Below are 24,579 nucleotides of genomic sequence, written 5' to 3'. Positions count from 1 at the left end.
GTTTCCCCAGGTTGCTCTTGGCTGGATCTGCCCTGATTTTCTGATCACAGTAGTAGCCCAAAATCCCAGTGGTGATGCAGAGCTGGGAGACGTGCCCTTGAAAATGCCAAAACATCAAAGTCCTGGGGTTTCGAACACACTGTAATATGCAGATCACTTCCAGAATGACACACGACGTTCCCCCCTCTCCCACTCCCACATTCTTTTTTAGCAAAAAGACTTCCCAGGACCCTGAGCTGCATCACCACCACTTACTTTGGTGTCTTTAGAAAATAATTAAACTCAGCAATCAGAAAGTTCATGCATTAAAAAATTACTGTATGGCCAAGGGATTTAGAGATGGATTTCCTGAGCCCTTTCCCCGTTTCTTTCTGGGGGTAGCAGTGCTCCCTGTCTCCTCCAGCCTGGCCCTTTAGCTAACTTGGGCCTCCGGGCTACAAATCCCAGTCTCCAGCTAAAAGGATGGAGAAGCTGTTTCTCCCCTTCGCCTTCTGGGTCTTTTCTTTTAAAAGAATTATCTTCTACCCCATGATGGGAAGAGATTGATCACCAAAAAACTGAGCAGTTTTCTGAGCATCCCCCTCCCATATCCGGACAAACTGGCAATTTCTCCATGCTGTAATGCTTCTGGCAGTTCTTTTTTTCCTAGTTTTTCTCCCCTCCCGCCGGCCTTTGGCAAACCTCAGCTGATTTCCAAACCCTCCGTGGCTGCTGGGGGTTGGTACAAAGGTTTAATTATTTGCCTTTTCTTGGGTAAGGCGGGGACAGGGAGAAGGTTGGGCCCCATCTCCTGTCACGGGTAATCTTTCCCACTTCTATTGTACGATCCCTCTCTCCCATCCCCCTTTCCTTCCCTGTCTCCCGCCCAGCTCCCGGAGCCCACCATGAATCCACAGGCAGTTTGGGGATGCCTTTGCCTGCTTGGCTTTTCCCTCCTGAGAGCAGCAAAAGGTAAGACAGACTTTGGGCTGATTTAGGTCCAGGGGCTCGATGGGGGTCTGGATGCCCAGAGGGGTGAGATGCTCATCCCAGCAGTTATCTTCCCAGTCTCCAGCCAAGCAGGGAACAGGGACTGGCAAACTGCAAAGAGCATGAGCATCTCCTGAGGCCAGGAAGTTTTGGGGACTGTGGAAGTCCTTCCGGGGGGGGGGAGGGAGGTGAGGAAGACCAGAGACCTGGAACTTTTTGAACGGCACACAGTGCAGAACTGTAAAAACTCCTCAGTCTATCTCGCAAAAGAAAGCCCCAGGGACTGAGCTGGATTTCCTTTCATTCATTTGTTGTTAAAAGCAGCAAGGCGATAAAACATTTCAGAAGCCCAGCAAGTGCATCAAATTTGCATGAGAATTTCAAGTGACCTCAGAAAACAGATTTGACTAGATGTTGCATGTTTTGTCATGGCAAAAGCAACCCTCCCCCCTTCAATCACACTTGTATATGAGCAAGAGAAGGGACTCCAAATAAGTCTAGAGAAATAAGATTAATGCAGAGAGTTTTGATCTAAAGATGTCTCACCAACTTCATTTTGCCTTAGCAGAAAGACAATGATTTAATTAGGAGTTAGAAGTTCTGATGGAAAACTCATAATATGAAGATTTCAGCTTCTTTTCTCCCCTAAAAATATTGATTGTGCCTCAGTTAAGGCCCAGTGCCGAAAGGGCACTGGAGATATCACTCCTGCCCGTGGGCATGCTCAGGAAGCTTCCCATCAGGATTAAAGCGTGTTTCTTTGGCATTTCTAAAAGTCCTAAAATCCCCAAACAGAGCCCCTGTTCCCACCATCATTTTTAAGGCAGGGCTGGAAACATGACCTGAAATCAGCTGTCAGCCCGGAGAACACACAAATACCCAAACCACAGCCACAAATAGATCCCCATGAAAACCTTCTCACCAGCTGTACTTCCACTCCCAGGAAGACATCAGCACCCCTGCAAATCTGGAGGTTTCCAGGTGCGGGAAGTGGAGGTGATCCACAACTGCTTACCTTCAACATTTCCATCGTTCCACAGGGAATTTGCAGCTGCTTTCTTTCCAGCCTAGGACCCTGTATCAGTACCGGTACACCCTGGATGTTCAGCTGCACCACACGTCCACACCATGGCCATGGGGAGCCCGACTGCAGGCTGAGGCACTGATCCATCTGCACCGGCTCTGGAGGGACCGAGGCGGAGAAGAGCTGCTCCAGGTGCAGGTGTGTGGGGTGGTACAGCCATCACAACTGGGAATTCCTGCTGGGAACGCCCCAGGAGGTGCAACCCCTCCCATTTCTAGTCCACACCACCTGAAAAATGACCTCTCTGACCAAATCCATTGCCTGCAGGTAAAATACTCACCAGCTTTAGAGCAGACACTTGGTCACTGCTTTCCACCATCTTCTGCTGTCGTAGGTCCATGACCTGAAGGCCCAACACCAGCCAGAAGAGGAGGAGAGCCAGGACAGGACTGGAGGTTCCCCTGTAGAGATTGCACTGAGCCCAGAGGCACAGGCAGAGCTCCAGCAGCCAGTGTTCATCTCCTGGAACAGTGGAAAGGTCAGCTGGACCCCTCCTGGGCTTGTTCATGCCCTCTGCAAAGCTCTCCTGTCCTCATCCTAAATTTTCTTGGCTATGAAGCCCATAGGAGCTCCTGCTCCACCTCTGATTTTAGAACAGAAGGAGCTGGACAGAGTGTCCAATGCAGGACCCTACATAGAGTCTCATCCTCCACAACGACTCACCTGGAGCTGCAGAATCCCATCTTAAAGCTCTTCAGTGCTCACCATGGGATATCAGCTCCTTTCTGACCTTATCTAAGGCTATGGAACTCCAGGGTGGGAAGGAAAGGGAAATTTTATGGGCTTGCATCCACAGATCTCATGATATTGAGGGATAAGGTCCTCCTTGAGAAAATTCCTCAGGTGTCTACAGGGTTCCCTTTTGTCAGGGAAGGCCTGCAGAGGTGCCAGAGACCTCTTGCCCTCCCAGGTCAGAGCTTTCTATGGGAATGAAGCCGAAAACATCCTGATCTCCAACCTGAAACGAGGCATCATCAGTCTCTTCCAGCTTCAGCCCCATGCCGGCACCACCGTGGAGGTAGGTCCAGAGCTGGGGCCACATTTGCCAAAATCCAAGGCTGCACCAGGAGAGCTGGCCCTCCAGCCTAGCCAGGCCACAAGCTTCAGGAGAGGGGGCAAAATTGAGGACAATCAACATCAGGTCTGCTGCTCCAACCAGGATGTGAGCAAGGATGACTCTAGGAAATGCAGAAGACTTAAAATAAAATAACCCAATTTTCATCAACAGGCACCCTTACAAAATCATAGCCTTTCCCTGGACAGTAGGAACAGCAGAGAAAAAACTCCACAAGCATTCCTGTCAAGCAGGTTTTACTTTGCCAGCAGCCACCTGTGAACAACATGAAACAACCTCAGAACCCCAAATGCGGTCACAGAGATCCTGCTGCTGCTGGTGTTAGCTTGAATTTGCAAAGATACCTGGATGGACTTGGAGCTATCCAACCACCCCCTGATTTGGCCCACTTTCTAGATTTTAGATGCTGTTCTCTTTATTAGGTTGACCTTTGTGTCTGTCCTCTCCACAGATCATTTAATACTCACGGTCACTCACATTTGGGTTTCAGGAAGATGCCTCTGGAAGCTGCCAAGTCACCTACACCGTGTCCAACCATTCCATCACCAAGATCAAAGATCTTCTCAGCTGCTCAGAGCCAAAGTCTGGATTCACCTCCATAAACAAAGCAAGTCCATTGCTCTCACTGTGGGGGGGCTCAGCTCACATTGAGTACAGGAGGGCCATCCCTAAAATCTTTTTGCAGGTGGGCTTGGATTCCCATTCCCAGCTGGCTTCAGCCTTCTGCACCATCTTGGGATGGGATTCTTAGACCCATCCTCAAAGTGGGATGTACCAACATCCCTCAGGAGGATCTTATGGTGTCAGGGTGGGTAAGAGTAGTAAAGGTGCTCCGGATCACCCCATCCCCACTCTTGTTATCATTTCTGCGCTGTCAACTGATCCTGCTTGGGAAGGTGGAGATATAGGGATGTTTGCTGGGTCTCGGACTCATTGGATTGGCGATTAGTTTGACAGGACTTTGTTTTGCTTAAAGCAGTAACCTGTGTTCAGACCTGACATAAACAGATGAAATCCTGTGGGTCTTAATGCAGCTATACCTGCCATAACCAAAATTTAAGTGTTTGTTTGATTGTTTTTAAATATACAAATTCTACTGAATTCAATATAAAAATGGTCATCCCCATGGAGGCCCCACAGGCCCTGGCAGGGGTCTCAACACCACCTTGCTGTGCAAGTCCATGTGGTGTCACCATGCTGTCCACCTGCACCAGCCATGGGTGAGAACAGCCCCTTGCTGGTCTTCACCTGGTGTTGCTTCTCCCACATTTGGGAAGAAGGCAGGTTCTTATGGATTTTCCTTTCCTACATTTTGCAAGTGAAGTAGGCAACTTTGTGGATGGAAAAGGTCTTTTTCTGCTAATGTAGAGAGAGAAATCTCCTGGGGAGAGGGCATGGTAAAAAAAGGTTGCATTTTTTTCTCCTTGCTTTTTCTTGTCCAAGATTTTTGGAGTCGAGTGGCAGCCCTCCAGCAGAAGCCAGTATGTGGTGAAAGACAGCCTGCTCCAGTCAGTACTGGCAGAGGAAAGCCACACGGTGGCTCCAGCCCTGAGATCCCGCTCCGGCATCAAAATCACTTCAAGGTGAGCGATGATCCCAACCATTGGCCATGGAGGGTGGAAATCACAAAACTTTCCATTGATTATTTCTCACTTCACAGGCAGCAGCTCCAGCTGGTGTCTTCTGCAATGCCTGGGCTGGCAGAGGTGTCTGGAGAAAGCCTTAAGGATGTGCTGGCTGGTACAGAAGCACGGTCCCAGCCCCTGGGCATGGCCAGCCTGTTCTTCAGGAGGGTCTGCACCCACTGCCCATCGGTCAGTGATGCTACCCCACCCCCAGAACTCACCAGGGGCTGCCCCTCAAGCTGCACATTTGTAGGGTTTGGGGTTAACCCCCCATGGTGCTTTTGGAGGGGCTAGTTACTGCTGCTTTGGTGTAAATGTTATCCCATGATAACATGGGAAAAGAGGCTAAATCCCACCTAACAAACCTCACCTTTGCAGCTGAGAGCCTTCCTGAAGGCTTTTGACAGGCAGAGAGTCAAAACAGACACCTCGAAGGTGGCGACGACCTGGCAGTTCCAGAGGTTCATCCAGATGCTGCGCAGCGCCAAGAAGAGGGATGTCCTGCAGCTGCTGAGGAGAGCGCCCGAGGAGACACGGTGAGAATCCCTGGAACCATGCCTCCAAGATTCTGAGCACTGGACAAGACAAGCAGGGTCAGCTGGTGCTGCTCTGTGCACCATCCCTGGTCCAGGCAGCCATCCTGACTAGTGGCAGTGTTCTCTGGCTTTTCCTAATGCTTGTCCTGTCCAAGCACTGCATGGTTTTTGTAGGCCATGCCACTGATGACTTCCCTCTTCCTGCTCCAGCCCCTTCCTAGTGGAGGTAGCAGTGGCCACACAGTCTGTGGCTTCCTTGGCAGCGCTCTCAGACTTCCTAGATTTCAGCAAGGAGTCCAAGCCCCTCCTAGAGAAGTTTCTCTACACAGCAGCTCTCTCTCTCCAGCCTTCAGGAGAGCTTCTCCACCTCGTCTTAGTGAGTATGGACATCTTTCTTTCTTCCCCGAGGGTCCTGCATCTGGGATGGACCCACACACCACGGAAAAAGGAAAATGTTTCTGTGGAAATTTATTTTCCTGCTCATGGGGTTGTTTTATATGCATTTAATGGGACACTGGTGGTGGGAGCAGATGCTCCTCAGAGGAAAAGAATTCAGCAGAAAATGCTTTGTATCCCTGCATTAGAGATAATAAAATCTTAATTTAGTGCCACAGCATTTTATCCAATTAAATCATGCATGGCCTTCTTCAAGGCAGGTAAGAACTAGTTTTTCCTTTCTTGCTTAAGAAACACTTTGACATAAGAGGTAAAGTATACTCTTTCTCTTTTTCCCCCCTCATTTCTTTTTTCTTGCTTCCTATTACCCCATTTCTGATGCCCAGGACAAGCTGGATGGGAAGCAGCTGGCACCTGAGACCTGGGAGACAGGGATAATTGCTGTGGGCTCTCTGGTGGGCAAGCTGTGCCAGCAGAAACTTTGTGGGCTGCAGGTGGGTCCTCTGCAATCCCTCACACTTGGCTTTCTGGGACACCCCCCCTAGTTTCCAGGGGTGCCCAGACTACCTCCTGTCCTCACCTCCTGCAAATCCTGAGCAGGTGGTGGAGCGTGGGGTGGAAACCATCCTCAGGGGGCTCAGAGGTGCCGAGGAGGAGTCTGAGGTGGTCATTTACCTGCTGGCCCTGGGGAACGCCATGCTCCCTGAGACCATCCCAACCCTCCTGGAGCACACAGAGGATGGTCCCACGGCTGTCACAGCCGCGGCTACCTCCGCCCTGCAGCGATTTCCTGCTCCCCACATCTGCAGCAAGGTAGGAGAGGAAGTTGCCAAGGCTTGGTGCTCCCCTCCCCACTCAAAGCCAAGCTGCTGGGGTGCATTTGCACTCTTTTTAATTACCCCTTCTCATCAGGTGAAGCGAGCGATGAGGAGGGTTTTCCACCAGAAGAGGAAGAGTTATGACAAAACCTGTCGCCTGGCCGCTGCAGAAATCCTCCTGGATAACCACCCCTTGCCCATGGATGTCATCAATATCCTGCTGGCCACCAATGAGATGGAGACAGAGATGGCCACGTTCCTGCTGCTGAAAATCCAGAACAGCCTTCGTGACCATCACCACCTGGCAAAGTGGGGCCTGGGGGGACGGGTGCATTTTTCCCCTCTGCTCTACATCACTTTTTTCTCCTCCTCCACAGTCCAGCTGTAGGTTTTGGACCAACATATCTTTAAAATGTGCTAGCATCACTTCATGGGGGCTGCCTGGACATTCCTGGAGCAACAAAAGGGATGCAGATGCCACATAGTCAGGCAAAACCTGATGCTCCTTGTCATCCTGCCCCATGGCTGTGGAACCCAGGCTTGTGGTTTAGGGCAGAGTCCTTGGAGGCTGAAGCTCTGGCTCCCAGGGCAGTGCACACTTTGTGGCTGCATTAAGCTTCCTGTCTGCACAGAACAAACCAAGCACTCACGTTTTTCAGAGCTAAGCAAAAGCTGCACAAAAATATCTGCCTCATCTATCTTAATAAGCCAGAGGAAAAGGAAATTCCACAGTAAGCTATGTCTAATGCTTTCATTTTTTTTACTCACACTGCTCTGGGCAGTCAGCAACCATGAGAAATACTTTGGCAAATTATATTTCCTTCTGTAGTGACCACTGATCTTCTGCCTTCCCTCCCTCCCAGGGCTGACATATTCTTTCCCTCTCTTTTCCAGGAAGATAATGAAAGACATCATGGGAGACCCACGGATAAATAATTACAACTTCTTCTCTAAAGTTGGCATCTCCTCTTCTTTCTCAGGACCTATGACAGGTGCCAGCATGAAGGACACGGATCCCATGGCCCTCTCAGAGGGTTAAAGCATGGGTTGGTGGGAAAAAGCAGCTTCCAGAGGAGGATTCGGGTCTATAGAATGCCCCAAAATCTTGGGGAAGGTTTCTGAGAACCAGCTGGCCACCACCACCTGATATGAACATACCCTTGTCTAACATGCTTTTCCCAAATCCTGCTGGTTTGAAAGAGGAGCTTCAGCTGGAGATGAAACAAGTAGCAGATTGCTGGTGGAATTTTCTGTGCTTTCCTTGACAAGTCAAGATATTTCACTCCATTCCTCAGTTCCTTTAGTATTTTTAATAAGACCTTCAAAAAGGAGGTCTCTTGTACTGAGATTTAAAAGAGAGAATCAAACTTCAGAAACTATAAAAATCGGCACTTGCTAAATATCTGCTGAATTCTTCGTCCCTCAGTTCTCATTTCTGTCCCTCTTCAAATTAGCTCGGTCTGGCCTTGCAGAGGCTCAGTGAAGGTGGAATACCCAGGGAGAAAATAAACCCAACCTTGCAATGCTAAATCATTTGAGTATTGCAAGAATGAAAGAAGATGCAGAATGGTAGCACAGGTTTGGGTTGGAAGGGAACTTAAAATCATCCTGTTACAACCCCCCTTCCACCAGATACCCAGGGATGTTCATGGGCACCTCTCCGCCTTTCAGTCACCCAGGACCTGACTTCCACTTTCGGGCTGGACCTGCTGTTTTTGGAGGGTGGATTCCTGAGGAAGAGCGTCTCAGACTTCTCCCTGCTTAGCCATGGCCAGCGGCTTCGTGCAGCTCAGGTGCCGGTGGGAGAGGGGGTTGAGGGGGGGTGACAACACCAACCCAGTGGTGCCACTGCTGTCCCTGTGTCCCCTCTTAGCCTCTTTGGGGTGCTTCACCTCTGCGCTCAGCACATCCTGCATCAGAAACAGGCAAATTCCCAAACCACCAGTATGAAACCAGACACTCTTGCTCTGGAGAAGGGAATCCCCTGCTATCCACCCCCCCCCAAAAAAAAAAAACACCAGAGGACACGACACTGATCCCTCAGGGTGCTCAGGGATGGCTTGGATGCCCCATCCAAGACACTCCATTGCTCGTGTTCTGCTCCAAAGGGCCTCTCCACTTCTGTCTTCCAGGTCACCTTTGAAGCACAAGGGATGGAGTCGATGATGGGAGAAAACCTCTCAGAAGGGGAAGAGGAGCCAGAGCTCATGGCTGGGATGTCAGCCACCTTCTTTGACGTCCAGTTGCGCCCAATCATCTTCTTCCGGGGGTACACGGACCTCATGGCCAAGGTCCTGCTGAGCAGGGGAGAGCCCACCAGCATAGTCAGAGGGAACCTACTGCTGATGGACCATCACCAGGTACTGGATGGGGAGGAAGCTGTGACCTGTCTCCACACCACATCCCAGTGAATCCAACAAAACGAGCCTGTGGGTGCTACACACCACAGGTACAGATCTAAGAGCGAGGTGGCACTGTCAGATGTGTCTTGGGGTTGGTAAAGCAGTGGGATGGCTTGTTCTGCCATGGGAGGCCTGTGTCTGGAGCTGCTCCCTTGTGGGCCCAGCTGCAGGGCTGGGACAGACGTTCCCAGCAGCCACAAGGCCCTGCCAGTGCCAGCCACTCATCCCAGAGCAGTGCCTGGTCACAGGAGCTCTGCCTTTTCCATCTTCCAGGTCATTCCTCTGCAGTCTGGCCTCCAAGTGACCATCAAACTCCAGGGCGGGCTGGGGCTGGACATTTCAGCTGACATGGACGTGAGCATTTGGGAGCAGGAAGTGAAAACCAGCGTCACTGCAAGGTGAGCGGGCAAGGAACAGCTTGGCTCTGGGAACGGGAATAGCCCGGGGCGAGGGTGGATTTCCACAGCTCCCTGCTCTTCTCCTGGTGGATTCAGCCTTTCCTGGTGGTTACACACACATTTTCTGTGGTCAGACCTCTAATTAGGGTGTTTATGGGGTTGTTTGGTGCCCAGCACAGGCTGTTGCTCTGTGACCAGACCCTCCGTGCTTGTCTCTCCCAGGGGAAGCCTTGCCATGGATTTCCAGGCAGAACTAGATTCCCCTTTCCTCCAAGCCACCCTGAGGAGCCAGACAGAGGCAGAGACCTCGATCCACTTCGACACCAAGCTGAGGTTTTCCAGCAGCCCCGTGCTCATGTGCCTGCAGCTGAGAGAGGAGCAGGTCCCGTACAGGTAGTCCCTGGGTACAGCCAGATCCTGCAGAACCATCCTGGTGGGCTAGAGATAAAGGACTTCTTGGGAAGAGGAGAGGATTAATTGTTGCACTCATTGGGTCGGGATTGGTCCAGATGAGGGAAGGGCACCACAGGTTCCTGATATGGGTGGAAGCACCACCCATAAGACCATCAGGACATGGTGACTGGGCTGGTCTGGGAGGAGAAGGATGAGATCCACCAACCCCACAGCTTCCTGACCATCCTGCTGTCACTTTGTCCCCCAGAGAAGTCTTCACAGTTTCACAGTCTGCTGGGAGCCAGAGCAGCACTGCTCGGAAAGGCCGGCATGGCACCTTGTCTGGGAGGGAATTTGCCTTGCATCAAACCAATTCCAAGGTCTGCAACCTCCTGCTGACTGCAGAGAAAGAATGAGTCACACCGCTTTGGGATTCTCCTCCACGACCACCTTTGAATCAGAAAAATGCTGCAATAAGGACATCAGATGGGACCACAGGAGGAACGGCTGAAGAACAGATGGCATCCCTTGCCTCCAAACCTGCCCTCACACCTCAAAGGCTGAGATTTCCCCCTCCTGGACTCCTCCCCTTCATGGGGAAGGGCCTTGCTGGAAGCCAAGCTTTTCCTCATGAAAAATAACCTTATTTTGCAAGTGAATGAGTTCGAGAGCCCAAGAAACCCTCCTGGAAGACTGCATCCCAGAATTTTGTGCTTTCTCCCCATTTATCAAAGCTGTCAGGAGAGGACACATCTGTGAGCCAGCTGGAAGTCCCCAATGGAGGGAATAAATGACCTTCCTTGATTGGGAGGTTGGCCTCCCAAGCTGAATTGTTATCATCCACTACCACCCACCCAACACCTCCAGCACTGGAGGGAAGCTGGTGAGAAAAAAGCAGCATTTCTCCATTCCTCCCTGATGAGAATGTGCTTTGGAAATATTTTTAGGGCCCCCCCCCTTTTTTTTTTTGTGTGTGTGTGTGTGTTAGAAAACAAGATTTTTAGGAGGGATATGCATATATTTTTTAATTATGAGCCTGAAACATTAGCACTGCGTCTCCTGGTTCAGTAGAGGAAACTTGCCTGGTTTTCCATCTGGAGACACCAATTACAAGCGCTTTGGTTATGCACAGAAATAAAAGCCATGTATTTTTTACATTGTCTCAGTTTGACTCTTAACTTTCCTGGACACATGGATGGGAAGAAGAGAGAGGCACTTGCAGCAAGAACCTGCTTTTTAGGTCTGTATTTACGGTGCTCCCTTTCCTCTTTCTCCTCCTTTAGAGATTGACAAAGGTAGATTTGTCATTCAGCTGATATTTACCCCAAATCAGCTGAACTTCTAGTCCCAAAGGGTACTTGTCCTACCAGAGGGACCAGGTCCTGCAGCTGGGATTGGAGTTGGGAGTGTGTTTCCAGACCCTTTGGAAAGGGACGAGGACATCTGGATAGGGATTTTACCTGTTTGCATTGCTGCTGGAAGCTTTGCTCTCCTGCTGAGCCACTGAATCCTGAAATTTTCCAAGCTCTTCCAATGATTTTTTTTTTTTTCCCTCCCAGTCCTGGTTAGATGTTCAAGCAGCAAAAGCAATGAAGGAACATAGGCCTTTTGATAAAGTCACCCATTTCCTCGGCAATGGCTCCAAACCCTCTCAGAAAGGACCTTTCAGCCCCAGATCCCCAGCAGAGGTGACATTATGCCCACAGAGCTGGAATGGAGTCACCTCAGTTTAAGTGAGCAGAAAGGGACCTCAACCTGGACGTGCTTTATCCTTACAGGGATGGTGATTCCACCACTGCCCTGAGCAGTCTGTTCCAGTGCTTGACAGCCCTCTCCAGGTAGAATTTTTTCCTCATTTCCAACCTCCCCTGGCCCAGCCTGAGGCCGTTTCCCCTTGTCCTGTCCCTGTTCCCTGGCAGCAGAGCCCGACCCCCCCTGGCTGTCCCCTCCTGTCAGGGAGTTGTGCAGAGCCACAAGGTTCCCCCTGAGCCTCCTTTTCTCCAGGCTGAGCCCCTTTCCCAGCTCCCTCATCCTCCCAAGGAGTCATTTCATCCAGCAGCAGAGTAAAGGGACAATCAGGCAGGGTTGGAGTGCCAAATGTGACACCGGGTGAAGACCCCCCAGGACAGCCACTATTCATCCCTGAGGAATCTTGGAAGTAGAGCGGGGCTCCTGCTGCCTCTCCAGGAGAGGCTTCCCACGCTGCAGATCCGCAGTGACCTCCAGCGGCTGCAGCCAGATCCGATGGAGATCTCGGGATCAAACCGCTGCGCTCCGGCTCCCCAGGGATGTCCCACAAGCGACACACGAGGTCGGGGGACCTCTAGGGCTGACCCTTGGCAGCCCCTCACCCTTCTGACCCGGGTTTTGGGTGGCAATGCCGTCCCCTCCTGGCCTCCAGGCTTGCCAGCACAACCAGTTTTCCACTTTTTCTTTGCCCCTGCGAGTCACGCTGTTGCCAGGACATCCCACACAGCCCTCCGGAGAGCACGTGGACACCACTCACCAAATGGAGAGATAAAACAGTATCTGCCTGTCTATTCCAGCTGGCTGCAGAGACAAAACTACCATGAGAAAGAGTGCACAAAAGTGAGGGAATGCATCTGAAAGAACGGCAAGGATCGGCTCCCCTTAGGAATTTAGTGGAGAGGCAGCTTTGAAGTGCTGAGACAGAGGTCTGATCAGCCACTGCTCTCTCCTTCCTAGGCAGTCTGCAATACAAAGATTTGTATTTCCTGGCTGCTGGGCCCCAGAGACTCCCCAAACTCCATGGAGAAAAGGAAAAAAAAAAAAAAGTTTTAACTCACCAAAGCAGAGGTGAAAATCCCAGCACTGAACTGTAATAGACTATGAACATGAAGAAAAGTTCCAATAGGAATTTATTACATTACAGCAGGCAAAGCAAAGGCAAATACAGCGCTGGACGGCAGGGGAGTCTCGCTCCACCAACTGCCGTGCCTTGGCAGGTTTTTCAGTCTTGCTTTTATCTTGCTTCTTTCCTCCGATGATGTATGTGTGACGTGTTGCTGGGAGGGTCTCTTTCTGTCTCTCGGTGGTCGCAGAGATGAAGGCTGTAGTTGTAAGCTGGAATTTCTGAAACTTAAAGCTGATTAAGCAAGTAGAGAAGGAATGGGCAAGGGTCTGTTTGCCTATAAGCTTAGATAGTGACATAGTAACTTCTTGTTATCTTGAGTTATTTGATCTCCAGTGAACAAAAAATAGTTAATGTTTATCACAATTCCCCCATTTCTCTTGTTCTTACTTATTTTTGTTCACTGTATCTTTGCAGTTCTTGTCTAGCTAACTCTAAAGTTTCTAAATTTTCTTCTTCAGGTATCTGATCATACTTAGTCCTAAGAAGCATAAGATGTGCCGCTTCCAGCCGGCTTTTCACTATAGTAATCAGTTTATTAAATATACATAGTCTAAAGTCTGCTTGCAAATATTTATCATGCCCTCCCCTGGGTGTCCAGTCAGAGGCGATTGTTTCACAGCCCCAATATCCACAAAAATATTCCCCAGGATAATTACAATATCCTTTACTGTGATTTGAGCTTGGGCACATGTAAAATCCCGTTAGGTTCAGTACTTTTCTACAATGATCTATGTTGGTCAGATCACACAATCCTACTCTGAAACTGGGTGCTCCTACAGTAGTTACAGTTTGCAAAATCTCATTGTCATCCCATCGCCATAGTGACCATTTAAAGGGTTGGTGTGGTAGATTGTCTAAGGCATTAATCCCTCTTAAGTATAACATCAGCAAAAGAAAAGTAATCGGCTGGGTCACGTGGTGAGCATCATTGGGGGCATAGGAATGGGAGTATATTTGAGGATTGTTCCATTTCATAGACCGCAACCTGTCTCTCTGCCCAGGGTCCTTGCTCTAATTCCTATTCCTGAGGCAATTCCTCAAATATTGTTTTGTTGTCCCACCCCTGGGGTTTCTTTCCTCCACAGCTTTTTACCCCTCTGCCTTTCCCGTCGACTCGGTTGCCTCGAGCCACGGGGGGTACCATCTTCTCGGCAGCAGGGATATTCTTCAGGAGGTCCCCGGGGGCGACTCTGTTGCCTCTTGACATAGGAATCCCAGTTCTGATACTTAACTGGGGGTGTATCACACCGGATTCCTTTTAGGCATGTGCGGCAGGTGCAGTCAACAATTTCAGCTATGAACAGGATGGGTTCATTAGGGTGATAATAATAATATTTTGGTTTAATCCCTAATGCAAAAATCCTCCACCACTCTTCTGATTCTCCTACTAATCCCTCATATTTAACTTTATATTCTAGAATCCAATCAGTTATGTTCTGCTGCAGTACCCAACAGGGGCTGCAAATTCCTCTAGGAGGGGTTCCTCGCTTACAATGACTCCACCACCTGTCCCCACAGATTTTACAAATATAACAAACAAAGGGATAACAATTGCACTCTGGGTCTCTACACTTTATCTTAACATCAGAGTTACAAATTAATCTTTCCTCCCTGTAGTGTGGTTCTGGTGCATATTCTACACGGTGTCCATTCATTGATGATCTCTCCTCTGGATCTGTAACTTCAGGTCTCCAGGATTGCTTGTTACCTGCTACTCAGGAGTCGGTTTGCTCACTGGCCCTTTAATTCTGCTAGCATGGGTCCCTCCCTTCTCTGCTGTTCTGACTGCAGTATCTGTAGTAAGCAATACAAGGTAAGGGCCCTCCCATTGTGGGGCCAAGGTTGCTTCTTTCCAGGACTTTATCATTACTCAATCTCCTGGTTGCACCTGGTACAGTTTCAAATCTAGTGGGGGTCTCTGAGCTAACTTTCCCTTATTCTATAGATTTCCCCTATATTTCATTAGGCTGGTAATGTATACATTCATATTTTGATCCCTCAACTTTGGATGATCTTGCGGTTCCTCTATATTGTAGGGCATTCCATACAACATTTCAAATGGAGATATTCCCATATCCGATCTAGGTTGTGTCCGGATATTAGCAATGCTAATGGTAGGCATTTTACCCATGACAGTTTGGTCTCAATCACGAGTTTGGTCAATTGTTTTTTAATTTCTCCATTCATTCTTTTTACTCTTCCTGAACTTTGGGGGTGCCAGGGGGTGTGATAATCCCATTGTATTCCCATTATTGCCATGGTTTCCTTAATTATTTTGGATGTAAAGTGAGGGCCTCTGTCCGAGTCAATGGTTTCCGTGACCCCATATCTGGGAATAATCTGCTCTAATAGGGTCTTGATCACTGTTTGTGCCATTGCCTTTGCCATAGGGAATGCCTCTACATAATGGGTTTGGTGATCCACTATTACTAATAGATATTTATACCTCCCAGTCTTTGGTAACTCAGTAAAGTCTAGTTGGATGTTAGCAAATGGCCGGTATGCTGTAGGTCGTCCCCCCTATTAAGGTTTTTCTTAAATTGGCCTTATTTACTTTTAGGCAGGTAATGCACTCCCTCACTACCTGCTTTGCCAAGTCATCTGCCCCAATACACATATGTTTGGTGGCAAATTGATCTACCAATGCTTGTGCCCCCCAATGTGTTTTGCTATGTATTCTCCTCATAATATCCATAGCTATGGATTTAGGCAGTACAGTTCTATTATCCTCTGGAAGTCGCCATTCCCCTTCTGGGTCTTCTCTCAACCCCATTCCTTTCATCTTTTCTTCTTCCTGCATAGTAAAACTATATATCTTTTGCAAATTCCCTCTGCTAGTCTCACGCTCTTTTCTTTCAGCCTTCGGATCTTTCTGGGGGGTAGATTGTGACGTCTGCAAAGCAGCCCTTCTTGCTTCCTGATCTGCTGCATTATTTCCCCTGCTTTTGAAATCCAATCCCTTTTGATGCCCTTTCAGGTGAACAACAGCAATTTTCCTAGGTCCCCTCAAGGCCTTCAGCAGTTTCCTGATTAGATCCTGGTGAACCAGGTTTTTTCCCTGGGAGTTTATCAACCCCCGTTCTTCCCATATTTTCCCAAAAGTGTGTATAATCCCATAGGCATATTTTGAGTCAGTATAGATGGTACCTGATTTATCCTTCAACAACTGCAATGCCCGCAGTACAGCATAAAGTTCACAGGCCTGCGCTGACTAAGATCCACTTAGAGGGCCTGATTCGATAACTGCAAGTCCTTCTCCCCCAACTATTGCATAGCCAGAGACCCTTTTTCCATTAATTACTCGCGATGAGCCATCTACAAACAACCTACCCCCCTCTGGGGAGATGGGGTACTGTTTAACCCTTATCGGTGTCTCTGGATCTTTAATGATTACCGAGAAGGGGGGTATATTCAACCTTCCTACACTATCAGGAGTGTACCATACTTCTGAGTTAATTTTTTCCTCATCCTCTACCCTCAAGGGACAGAGTTTTATTTCGATTTCCTCATTTACTACTTCTATATTAATACCCATTTCTATAATTAAGTCTCTCCCTAACAAATTATAATCTGCTTCTGGTACTAGCAGAAGGTTCCCTATTCCCATTTTGGACCTCGATTCCACCAGTACATTCTTAATAACAGGGACTTCAAAGGGCTCCCCCTTCGCCCCTACCACCTGAGCAGTTTCCTTTGATATCTTACATCCCTCCGGTAGTACCTGGACTGTCGATTGCTCAGCTCCAGTATCTACTAAAAACTCAAATTCCTGCTGCTGAGGACCTATTTTTAATTTTATCAAGGGCTCCTGATGTTTCTGTGTCCCCAGCAAATGAAGCCCCTGACTCCTTCAGTCCTCTTTGAAGACTCTCTCATCCCTCAGCTGCTTCCTGCAGTTTCTCCGAAAGTGTCCTTTATTTCCACAGTAGAAACATACGCCTCCATCCTTTTTCTCTACCCGGGGAACCCCTCCCCCATTTCTCTGGGCCACTTGACTTGTTTTGGGAGGGGCATCAATTCTCCTAGTTTCCCTTACTGCTGCCACCATCATTCTTACTTGTCTCTTGTGACTCTCTTCATCTCTTCTCACATATACCTTCTGTGCTTCCCTCAATAGCTCATCCAGGCCTCTATCTTGCCAATTATCTAATTTTTCTAACTTCTTTCTGATATCTTCCCACGATTTAGCCACAAATTGTGTTTTTAGTAGTGCTTGCTCTAACGGTGTCTCAGGATCTAAGCCCGAGTACATCTACAGGTTTGTTTTTTTTGTTTTTTTTTCCAAGCGTTCTAGCTAGTCCGTAGGTGTCTCCTCCTTTTTCTGTCTCTCATTAAATGCTTTGTTGATGTTCTGCCCCCTAGGCACCGCTTCCCGGATCCCCTGTACTATTATCCCCCTCAGATCCTGCATATTGATTCTGTGATCCTGCTGCTGATGATTCCAATTGGGATCCTGCAAAGGCCACTTGGTGTCTGCTAAAGGTCCTTGTGCATGTTGTGAATCTCATATCTGCATCCTCGCTCGTCTAATCATATTTCTTTCCTCGACCGTGAAGAGAATATTTAATATGGCTTGCAACTCGCCCCAAGTATAAATACTGGGTCCCAAAAATTGGTCCAGTCTCTCGGCCATCCCCAAAGGATCTTCCAGGAGGCTCCCCATCTCCCTCTTAAATTCCCGAACATCCCCAGAACTCAAAGGTACTGAAACAAACCCTATCACTGGGTGAGGTCCCTGCCCCCCCCCCACAGGCATTTCTCTTAGGGGATATAGGTTATGCTGTCTAGCCCGACCTCGGGTTATGGGTCCCTGCACTTCCTCGGGGGGCTCGGGATTACTCCCTGCTTCATGAGGCTCCATTGGAGGTGCATCCGGAATCTGGGGGTTCTGAGGGGGTATGTAAGGAGGTGGGATTAGTAAGGCTTCTTCCTCTTTACTCCTGTCTTTCTTTCGTCCTCCCTCTTTGAGGGGAAACAGGAGCACTTCACCCCCAGGCCTTGTAACCCATACATTAGCATATTCACTTTCTTCCTGACTAACAGGAATTTTAGTGTTTACCCACAAGTTGAGTTTTTGCCTCACCCAATCTTCTGATGATCCAAAAATAGGCTAAAAAATATTCCAGGAAATCTCCTTTCCACCCCATACTACCACATAATAATGGATCATTTTAGCTTTATCTTTACCCCCTGTGTTAGGGTAATGTTTCCAATTGTCTAATATGAACCCCAGTGGGCTATCTGTTTTATGGGAGTAGAGGGCCTGCTCTTCCCCTGTCCCATCTTCTGGAGTGCCCTCACACAAGCGTGGTGCGGAAATCACTCGCTTCCCCTTGTTCGTGGCTCACGCCCTCTCGGACAATGAGAACCGCACTACTGAGGGTCCGCAATCGCTTGGAAAATCCGAGCTGCCGGTTCTCCTCTCACACACACACACACTCGCAGCACTCCAGGATACCCGACCCAGACCGAACGGAATCTTCCACACAGATACTCACGCGTCTTGCGTCTTCGTCCGGACCTTTGTGCACAAAGTTTATAGGGTCTGCCGGCTTCCTTTGCCTAATGCTTTGAATTTAGGTTCGTCGGTCCAACCGAGACAGGAATCGGGTCTACCAGGGCCGCCGAGTGATCGGCGGGGCGCCCCCCAGGCAGAACCAAAAGTCCTATCTTGCAGGTGGATCCGAGTCACGGCACCAAATTGTAATAGACTATGAACACAAAGAAAAGTTCCAATAGGAATTTATTACATTGCAGCAGGCAAAGCAAAGGCAAATACAGCGCTGGACGGCAGGGGAGTCTCGCTCCACCAACTGCCGTGCCTTGGCAGGTTTTTCAGTCTTGCTTTTATCTTGCTTCTTTCCTCCGATGATGTATGTGTGACGTGTTGCTAGGAGGGTCTCTTTCTGTCCCTCGGTGGTCGCAGAGATGAAGGCTGTAGTTGTAAGCTGGAATTCCTGAAACTTAAAGCTGATTAAGCAAGTAGAGAAGGAATGGGCAAGGGTCTGTTTGCCTATAAGCTTAGATAGTGACATAGTAACTTCCTGTTATCTTGAGTTATTTGATCTCCAGTGAACAAAAAATAGTTAATGTTTATCACAGAACTGTAGCAACAGCAAACCTCACATAAAGCTACAGCTGCACATCCCAAACCTCCACTGTAGAGCTGGCAGCTGCCTTGGGACATGCACATCACACCAGGATCCCTGCAAGGCTTTCCTGGGACATGCACACCCTTATCTGAGAGCCACAGTGCAAGGCTTTCCTGGGACATGCACACACTTATCTGAGAGCCACAGTGCCCTGGAATGAGTCTGGAGCATCCAAGGAGCAGCAGCTGCAGGGCTGCTGTCATAACCTGCCCAGCGATCAGGAACACAGGGAGAAAGCTGGGAAGCTGCAACAGGACACAGCTGGGCAAACCATAGCAGCTGTGCCATGAGTAGATCCCTGCAGGAAAGGCTGAGGGCCAGGGCTGGTGAGGCAGGCAGGGAGCCTGGGAAACGGCTGAGCTGAGCCAGCAAGGCTCCAGGGCTGAGATAAAACCCTTTGGCAAAAAAAGCTGAAGTTTCCCTAGGAAACTGTTCCACCCCCTCCATCCTGGCCCAAGAGTGAGAGTATTGAAGGGATGCAATACTTGCTGTAGGAACACCAGCAGTGAAGAAAGTGTTTGGAGGCACAGCCATAATCCCAGTTCCCACGGAGACAAGCACCTGCTCTGCCCCATCTCAGAGAACCATAGAATCCCTGAGTGGTTTGTGTTGGAAGGGACTTGAAAGCTCATCTGATTCCACCTCCTGCCATGGGCAGGACATTCTCCACCCCACCAAGTTGCTCCAAGGCCCATCCAACCTGGCCTGGCCATCCCAGCAAGAAAACCACAACCACAGCAGTTGCAAAACTTGAAAGCTCTCCTATCCCTTATAAACCCAAAAATCCTTCTGTTGTCATCATCGAGAAGGCCACAGCACTCAAGTGTCCCTTTAAAAATTTCAGGGGGCTCCAAGCATCAGTACCTTGTTATCTAAAAGTCTTTTGTATCTTTTCTATGCTGCAGTCCCATTAGCAGCTCTGCACAGCTCTAGTTTTCTCTCCTTCTACCTTCCTTCTGCAATTCCAGCCATCTCCTCCCTGTCCCTTCCTGCTTGCAGCGCTGCCAGCAGACTCCAACTGACTCCTCTACCAGCTGATTTACTCTTTTATCACCCCCACAGAGCTGTAAGACAGGCAAGGCTGTTCCCACTCTTTGATAATTAACACAGCTGCTATATACGGGGGGCAAGATTGCCTTTAGCACTATCTCTGTCCTCCCACATCCCTCCTTGCCCAAATACTGTGGCTGCTGTAGCTTAAAAACCTGACGGTGCAATGAGCTGTAGTGATGCCATGTGGAAGGGAAGCACCCAACAGACAGGTGGAAGAGTTTTTCCATGATAAAACCCAAGCAGGGTTTCCAAAGCACTTGAAAAAGCAGGCACTTCGAAGATACAGAGGAATCCAGTGTGGCTGGATTTTAAGGAATGACCTGGTGGGGTTTGGGTTTAACCTTTTAAGAGGGGCCATTAAAAACACAAGGGGAAGGACTGAGCGACTTCATGCCAAAAAACTTAGTGGTTCCACCATCACTCTGAGAACCAGAGATCTGTAGGAGACATTTAAAAGGGTGCAAATGCAGGAAAGAGGAAAATAAAGCCCTTTTTGAAGGATTACAGCAGCATCAATCACCACCACCACACCTGTGAAGTCTCCACAGGAAGCACCTTTTTGTGTGGCTTTGAAGCAGCTCCCACACACCCTGAGGGCAAAGCCACATTTTTCTCATCTCCCTCGCCTGCAAATGCCACCAGTTTGCCGCTGCTGCCGTGGTCCTTGATAAAAAGCGGCACTGGGGGCCACTCAAGTGTCCCCTCCCGGGCGTGCCCTGCGGTGCAAAGGGCAGGAAGCAAGGCAGGGAGTGGTCCTTGAGAGGGAAGCCCTGCCATTCCCTGGTGTTGTCCTTGAGCATTCCTTATTCCCACCTGCTGTCTGGCAGCATGGTCCTATCATCAGGTGGCATCCTTCAGGCTTGGAGCAACCCAGTCTAGTGGAGGGTGTCCATGCCTGCAGCAGGGAGTTGGAATGAGAAGAGCTTTAAAGTCCCTCCCAACCAAAAGTGTTCCAGCATTCTGTGATTCTCTGGATTCTGTGATTCTGCCCCCTGCAGAAAGCACAGTCCCGAGCAGAGAGCACATTCCCTTCTCCAGCACTGTGCCGCTGCTTTGAGGATGGAGTGGAGCACCCATAAGCTGGGACAACTGAGGCAGCACCAAACCCCGTATGTGAGATTGCCTAAAAACCCCAGCATCAGGAACTGGGTTTTGGCATCACACAGGAAATGGGGGGGGGGGGCTGCCAGAACAGACCTTGACATTTCCCTAGCCTCATCCCTACCCTGGTTTCACCACTTTACATTTTTTATCTGGCCATGGCATCAGAGGCTCTTTTTGGCCTGAAACAGTAATACATCAATATTTATTTTTGCACTGGCTTAACTATTTATGTGTATCTACATATGTATATATCTAGAGTTTTTCTCCCTCCTCAAAACAGCAAAGTGAAATTCTGGCTGATAAAGAGGAGGGAGTGGGTTGAAATAACACAAAGTAAACCCATTTCAAGACATGCACCAAGCTCTTATTTCCCCCTCCAGACACACCCCCAAAACAGATCAACAGCAAGAAATTTTTATGTGCATTTATTTTTTTTTTACATTATGTTAGAGTTAAAAAAAAAAAAAAAAAAAAAAAAAAAGAACCAAACAAAATTAATAAATATTAAAAGTTAAAAAGCTCTGAATCTCGTATGTACAAAACTTTATACATCATGGTAACACTGGACAAGGTTACAGCACAGGAACAACTCCATGCATCCACCTGGCTTAGGAGGGCACAGGGGACCAGAGTCATCCTCTCCTCCTGGAAATAGGACCAGAGACAGGACAAAGCCACCCAAGCTCAGCTGGAATAAATTGCCCATCCCTGGACGTGTTCAAGGCCCAGGGTGGGGCTTGGAGCAACCTGGTCTAGTGGAAGGTGTCCCTGCCTACGGCAGGAGGGCTGGAACTAGATGAGCTTTACGCTTTCTTCCAACCCAAACCATTCCAGGGCTCAAGGAAACACGCAGTGCTGGGTGCCAGGCCTGCAGCATCACCACCCCAGAGCACCCACAGCTGCTGGGGGGGAGGATATCACACCCTGCTTTACATCTCCCCCACCTCTCAGGATTGATCCTTAAGGTCAGGATCAACGCCTGTGGTGCAGCCCCCCTGGCCAAACACCCCCCAGGGACCCTGGCCGTGGTGCAAGGAGCTGGGTCAGTCCCAAGCCACAGCTCTCCCCCCAGGGGCAGCGAGGAACCACTGCAAATATTCCTTAAGCAATAAAGCACCAAAGCCTAGGCCGGCGCAGGAGGGAGGGGTGCAGCTGGGAGTTTCAGAGGAAGGACATCACAGCCCATTTCTGAGGGGAAAGGAGGTCTTTTTGTTATGCTCCTTGGAGAGCAAACAAAGCGTTATCTTTGGCACAATAAATAAATGCTGGCACTCCCATGGAGGGCTGGCAAGGGGCACGGTGGTGGTGGCGGCACTCCAAGGGATGACCCCACCCTGGTATCCCCAGAGGAATCCCCTGTGGGTACCGATACCTGCATGTTCTGGATCTGGGCACTCCACAGGCATTTTTCACGTGCCTGCTCCCATGAGGTGTGCCAGCTGTGTGGCTCAGACAGATGGGGGGGCTTTGTTCCCTGTTTTGGGATGCCCTCTTAATGCCAAAGGGCAGCACCCAGGAGGCCGGGGACCTCCAGCCTCAGGTGCTTTAAGAGGAGTTGGAAAAATGCACATCCAGCTGTGACTTGGCAGCAGGAGGGAGTTGGGAAGTTCCAGGGGAGCAAAGCAGAGTCCAACGCTTAAAACATCAGGAATGCAGAGGGGGCTCCATCCATTTCAGTCAAAGCCAAGTACCTCAACACTGTCACAACCCATGCCAGACCAGGAAAAAATCATCCCAGGCCACCTCACCAGCAAGCTCTGGATACCTGCAGAGCTTACAAATGCTGTTCCTAGGGATGCCACATCCTACTCCTTGGATACTAGGGAAACTGGACCCTCAGGGCCAGCGGATGCACCCACAACACACATGTTCTTCCGAGGATATCCTACTTTGCAATGCCCAGCTGGTCTATCTGCCAAGCCTTGCCTTCCTGGTACTCTATCTCCCTGTTCCCAAAACTTCCTCCCCCGCAGATGCCCACCTTCCCCTGCCACTGCACCCAGAGGTGTCCTAAGTACCAAAACCATGGAAGCCCCCTCAGGGACACATCATTTTTGAGAGGTTTTTGAGGACTGAAAATTGTCAAGGCAAACCCTGGCCCAACACCCAGCAAGGAGAGGGCAGCCCAAGGCTCCTAAAGTGCTGTGCAGACGTTTAGTACTTGGCACAATAATTTGTAACAGCATTAATCACCCCCTTTCCACCCCTTCCCAAGCAATCAGAGATGCAGATGAATCTTCATCCCTCTCCTCTCCTTGTAACTGCCCCAAAATCCACTCCTGGCTTCCCAGTCACTCCCATTTCCCCCTGTAAGTTGTTTGCTGCCCCACAGACACTGGGTCCAAGGGTGCAGGGATGAGGCTGGTGGTCCTGGGGAGGCTGGGCATCGGTATCAGCTCAAGGCTGGCCAAGGGCAGTATTGGCTAAAAAAAAAATAAAAATTCACCCCCAGGTGATGGGCATTTTTGACATCAATTTTTGGGTTTTGACCTGTGATTCTTATTGCTCACTTTGGAATCTCCTGGACCACCTCCTGCCTCCAGGACAGAAGCAGCTCTGTGCTTGTCACATTCCACCTCCCCCCAGACATGTCTCCCAAACTCTCTACCCCAACAGGTCAGCCCAGAGCAGCAGTTCGGAATTTCCCCACATTTCCCTCTCCTCACCTCAACCGCCTCCCTCCAGTTTCCCTGTCTGCCCCATATTCGCAGGATATTCCCATTGCTATCCCCAAGCTCCAGGGCTGAACCACCAAGCCAGGAGCCTCCTGTCCAGCACATCCTGTGTTGCTGCTTGGAGCAGGGGGAAGGAAAATGCAACATTAAAGCCATCCCCTCCCACATCTTTTTAGCACCTTGGGAGGAAGCAGCCTGTCTACCCGCAGTTTTTTTGGTCTTTTCCACTTTTTTTTCCATGGCACCGTCAAAAAGTGCCATGGCACAGCTGGGAGGGGCAAGGGCAATCATGACAATTGAGTGGTTTTCCCAGGAATTTTGGGACGTGGAGCCCATTCCCAAACCTGGCAGTGCCACCCGTGAAAACCATCGCTGGAAGTTGCGGGAGAGGAAAAAGATGGGGAGAAAGGGAGGGAAGAGAGAGCAAAAAGCTTTCCCTGCCTCACAGTGAGGTGGTCCCAAGCAAGTTACCTGGCCCCCTGGCCCCTTCCTGGCTCCCTCGGGGCTGGCAGCTCCCCTGGAAAAGCACCACTGCTGGATATCCCAGGTGCCGGAGTGGGGTCCCCACCAGGTTCCCCATGAGCCAGGGTGGTGGGGTAGGGGAAGAGCACCAGAGCAGGGGTGGGAGTGGTGGTTCCCTGGGGAATGCCAGTGACAGGGGGTGACCCAGTGGTGGAGGAGGCTTTCTTCCCACAGGATTCGCAGCAGAGCTTGTTGTATCCAGGGATGGAGCAGTAGCGAGCCAGGACCTCCATCTGGCAGAAGATGGACTTGTCCCCAAGGCAAGGCTCCCCTGGAGAGGGACAGAGCAGCACAAAATAAGGTGGCGTTAGGCTCCTGGCCCTGCACCTCTCCAGTGGGATTCCCAAAGGGAACAAGGTGGTACCCTTTCAGGGTGCTGCTTATCCACACAGCAAGCGGGCAGGAGGGACCTGGAAAATGAAGCCAAAGTACTGAAGGAACCTGTGCCAGAAGAAAAAAGAGAGCAAGGGATGCTCCAAACCAAGATGCATTGAGCCCCAGC

General features: G+C 49.7%; 2 protein-coding genes across 3 annotated transcripts in view; one reads left to right on the top strand and one right to left on the bottom strand.

The window, feature by feature from the left end:
- Positions 1–884: 884 nt before the first annotated feature.
- LOC120756098 (microsomal triglyceride transfer protein large subunit-like) lies at positions 885–10,112 on the top strand. Its single transcript, XM_040071858.1, has 18 exons — positions 885–951; positions 2,010–2,191; positions 2,388–2,531; positions 2,964–3,071; positions 3,619–3,735; positions 4,572–4,711; positions 4,789–4,942; positions 5,132–5,289; positions 5,500–5,665; positions 6,072–6,179; positions 6,286–6,498; positions 6,598–6,812; positions 7,398–7,495; positions 8,175–8,296; positions 8,636–8,863; positions 9,179–9,303; positions 9,526–9,696; positions 9,965–10,112. The coding sequence occupies exons 1-18, from the start codon at positions 885–887 to the stop codon at positions 10,110–10,112; spliced, it is 2,664 nt and encodes an 887-aa protein (XP_039927792.1).
- Positions 10,113–21,367: 11,255 nt separating this feature from the next.
- ADAMTS14 (ADAM metallopeptidase with thrombospondin type 1 motif 14) overlaps positions 21,368–24,579 on the bottom strand; it is a 29,779-nt gene continuing 26,567 nt past the window's right edge. For both annotated transcript variants that reach the window (XM_040071943.1, XM_040071944.1), the window contains exon 22: positions 21,368–24,348. In XM_040071943.1, coding sequence (XP_039927877.1) covers positions 24,023–24,348 — 326 coding nt within the window. In that variant the 3' untranslated portion in view covers positions 21,368–24,022. The remainder of the gene's footprint in view (positions 24,349–24,579) is intronic.

This window comes from Hirundo rustica, chromosome 8 (assembly GCF_015227805.2).
Source record: "Hirundo rustica isolate bHirRus1 chromosome 8, bHirRus1.pri.v3, whole genome shotgun sequence".
Classification (NCBI taxonomy): Eukaryota; Metazoa; Chordata; class Aves; order Passeriformes; family Hirundinidae; genus Hirundo; species Hirundo rustica.
The sequence above is the reverse complement of the archived record's forward strand: the minus strand, read 5'-3'. Positions and strand labels throughout refer to the sequence as shown.